The sequence below is a fragment of the Macrobrachium nipponense genome, chromosome 6 (genome assembly GCF_015104395.2).
Source record: "Macrobrachium nipponense isolate FS-2020 chromosome 6, ASM1510439v2, whole genome shotgun sequence".
Taxonomy (NCBI): domain Eukaryota; kingdom Metazoa; phylum Arthropoda; class Malacostraca; order Decapoda; family Palaemonidae; genus Macrobrachium; species Macrobrachium nipponense.
Window position 1 is genome coordinate 126,261,297 of NC_061108.1, and position 2,500 is coordinate 126,263,796.

General features: G+C 36.7%; 1 protein-coding gene across 2 annotated transcripts in view; it reads right to left on the bottom strand.

Annotated features, from left to right (window-relative positions):
* The window catches only part of LOC135216146 (uncharacterized), a 56,009-nt gene that overhangs the window by 45,175 nt on the left and 8,334 nt on the right, over window positions 1–2,500 (bottom strand). For both annotated transcript variants that reach the window (XM_064251237.1, XM_064251238.1), the window contains exons 6-8: window positions 2,198–2,344; window positions 1,548–1,620; window positions 422–645 (exon numbers count right to left, since the gene is read on the bottom strand). In XM_064251237.1, the coding sequence (XP_064107307.1) occupies window positions 422–645; window positions 1,548–1,620; window positions 2,198–2,344 (444 nt within the window). The remainder of the gene's footprint in view (window positions 1–421; window positions 646–1,547; window positions 1,621–2,197; window positions 2,345–2,500) is intronic.

Below are 2,500 nucleotides of genomic sequence, written 5' to 3' on the forward strand. Positions count from 1 at the left end.
ACATCAACTTTTGTACAATTCAGCTACCAATAAAGTTGATTATTATTATTATTATTATTATTATTATTATTATTATTATTATTATTATTATTATTATTATTATTATTATTATTATTATTATTATTGTGCTAACCTGCAAATGGTGACAATGTACATGTATTACACATCTGAGCATTTGAAAACTATTAAAAAAAGTACAAGTATTAAAAATATGTAAATCATGATTAATGAGGTATGACAAAGCAACCAGTGCTAAAAAAATTCACACTTATCACAGAAAACAGAGCTAAATATTAATGAGGAGTATTAAGATCATTTATTCCAATTCTTCTGTAAAATATATTGCAACCAGAGCGACCTACCAACAAGAAGGCAAATTTCAACCAAAGGTATACATACAAAAAAAGGGATAGATACTCACATTCCGAACTGACACATTCGCGACATACTGCCAGTGATTAGCAACCTCTACAAGATGGGCATAACCTGGGTCAGTCGAGGCCACGTCCTTGAAGGCTTCCATGCATCGGGTCAAGCTGACATTGGCTCCTAATGACAGGGGGTTGCCAAAGGACACCTCGTATAACTCTGGAACCCCATGGGTGCTGATGTATGCTTGGTAAAGACCGTCGTTTTTGAACACACCTGTCAGGAGAGAGGACAGCAGAAGAATTCTATGAACAGTCTTGGAATGGAATATGCAATTTAGGCCAAAGGCCAAGCGCTGGGACCTATGAGGCCATTCAGCGATGAAATGGAAACTGACAGTAAAAGGGTTGATAGGTGCAAAAGGAGGAAAACCTCGCAGTTGCACTATGAAGCGATTGATACGAGAGGGTGGAAAGGAAGACGGAAGAAAGAGAATATGAAAGGAGGTACAGTAAAAGGAACGAAAGGGGTTGCAGCTAGGGGCCGAAGGCACGCTGCAAAGAACCTTAAGTGTTGCCTACAGTGTACCGTATGAGGTGCACTGACGGCACTATCCCCGCTACGGTGAAGAATCTTAAGTAATGCCTACATTGATGAAATGTCTAGCAATATACTGAGCTAAGCCACAGGGACAACTCACTTAACATGGATCTCAGAATGGAGTGCTAGTGCATACTTCATCTCAAGTATCCCAAACTGACATCCCACCGTTCCAACCTTACCCAACCTTCACGATACAAGATTACCCACCCATCACGAGTTAACCCTTTCAACTTCCTGACAGGTTAATGCTAATTATATGGGTGGAGAGTACAATGAATTCACGCTATACAGGTTTCATCCACAGGTTAGTAAGTAGGGAGAAATCTGCGGTACAAATAATGGTAACGTTTTCTCTCAATTTCTTTATATAAAATTTTTATACATGCATAATATGTGCATGAGCAGCATATTATATATATATATATATATATATATATATATATATATATATATATATATATAAATATATATATATATATATATATATATATGTATATATATATATATATATATATATACTCATTGTTCTAAGAGAGAGAGAGAGAGAGAGAGAGAGAGAGAATCTTTTCTATTACCTGCTCCCGTGTTGCCAACGACTATCCTGAACTTATCGCGCTGGTTAAGTTCCTTAATGGCAGAATAGACCTCCTGAAATGAAGGCAAGCCATCAATTAAACTTCAAGAGACTATTTTTTTTTCTTTTATTGAGGAGTTTCGATGTCATCGCTAATAAGATGGCAACATAAACGAAAGCACGTATTAGCTAGTAAATAAAGTCAAGCACGATTTCGCACATTCGATGATACGTCATAAATTAAGTAAAGAGAATGAATGAATAAATAACTAGTACAATTTCCATCCCTTTATGAACAATAATGCTTTTGTTAATACACAAGAAAACCATTTGTTCAATGAGTTTCTGAATGAAAGGTCACTAAAAGATATAATGTACATCGTAGTTCAAGATGAAAGATGAATGAATACCATTAAATACACACATTCCTCTTGTTCCTCTGTCTGTACAGATTTGTTTATAGGATAAATTCTATTACGTTGTTTATAAAGTGAAACTTCTTTCTGCAAATCAATTACTCCAACGGGGTTAAAGCCTCTTCCTTGTAACACTTTTATTTTTAATAAAACTTGAATCAAATATCAGCTTTCAGTAGTGGTTTTAATGGGTTATAATTAGATCTAAAAACAAGCAGAATAAATGCAGACATACCTCAATGGATTTAGGCCTATACCAACGAACGCCGGAGACAGTCATCTTGAAGGCAGTTTCAACATTCTGGCCACCGACTCGAGTCTTGCATTTGCCGCTATTGTCACAGTTTGCACATGCATTCTTGCAACTGCCCTTGTAGGCTTCCTGGAAAGATAAAGAGCACGTGTAGCGGAATGGAATAAGGACCTTTCTTTCTTTGTATGTTTTTACGTTGCATGGAACCAGTGGTTATTCAGCAACGGGACCAACGGCTTCACGTGACTTCCGAACCACGTCGAGAGTGAACTTCTATCACCAGAA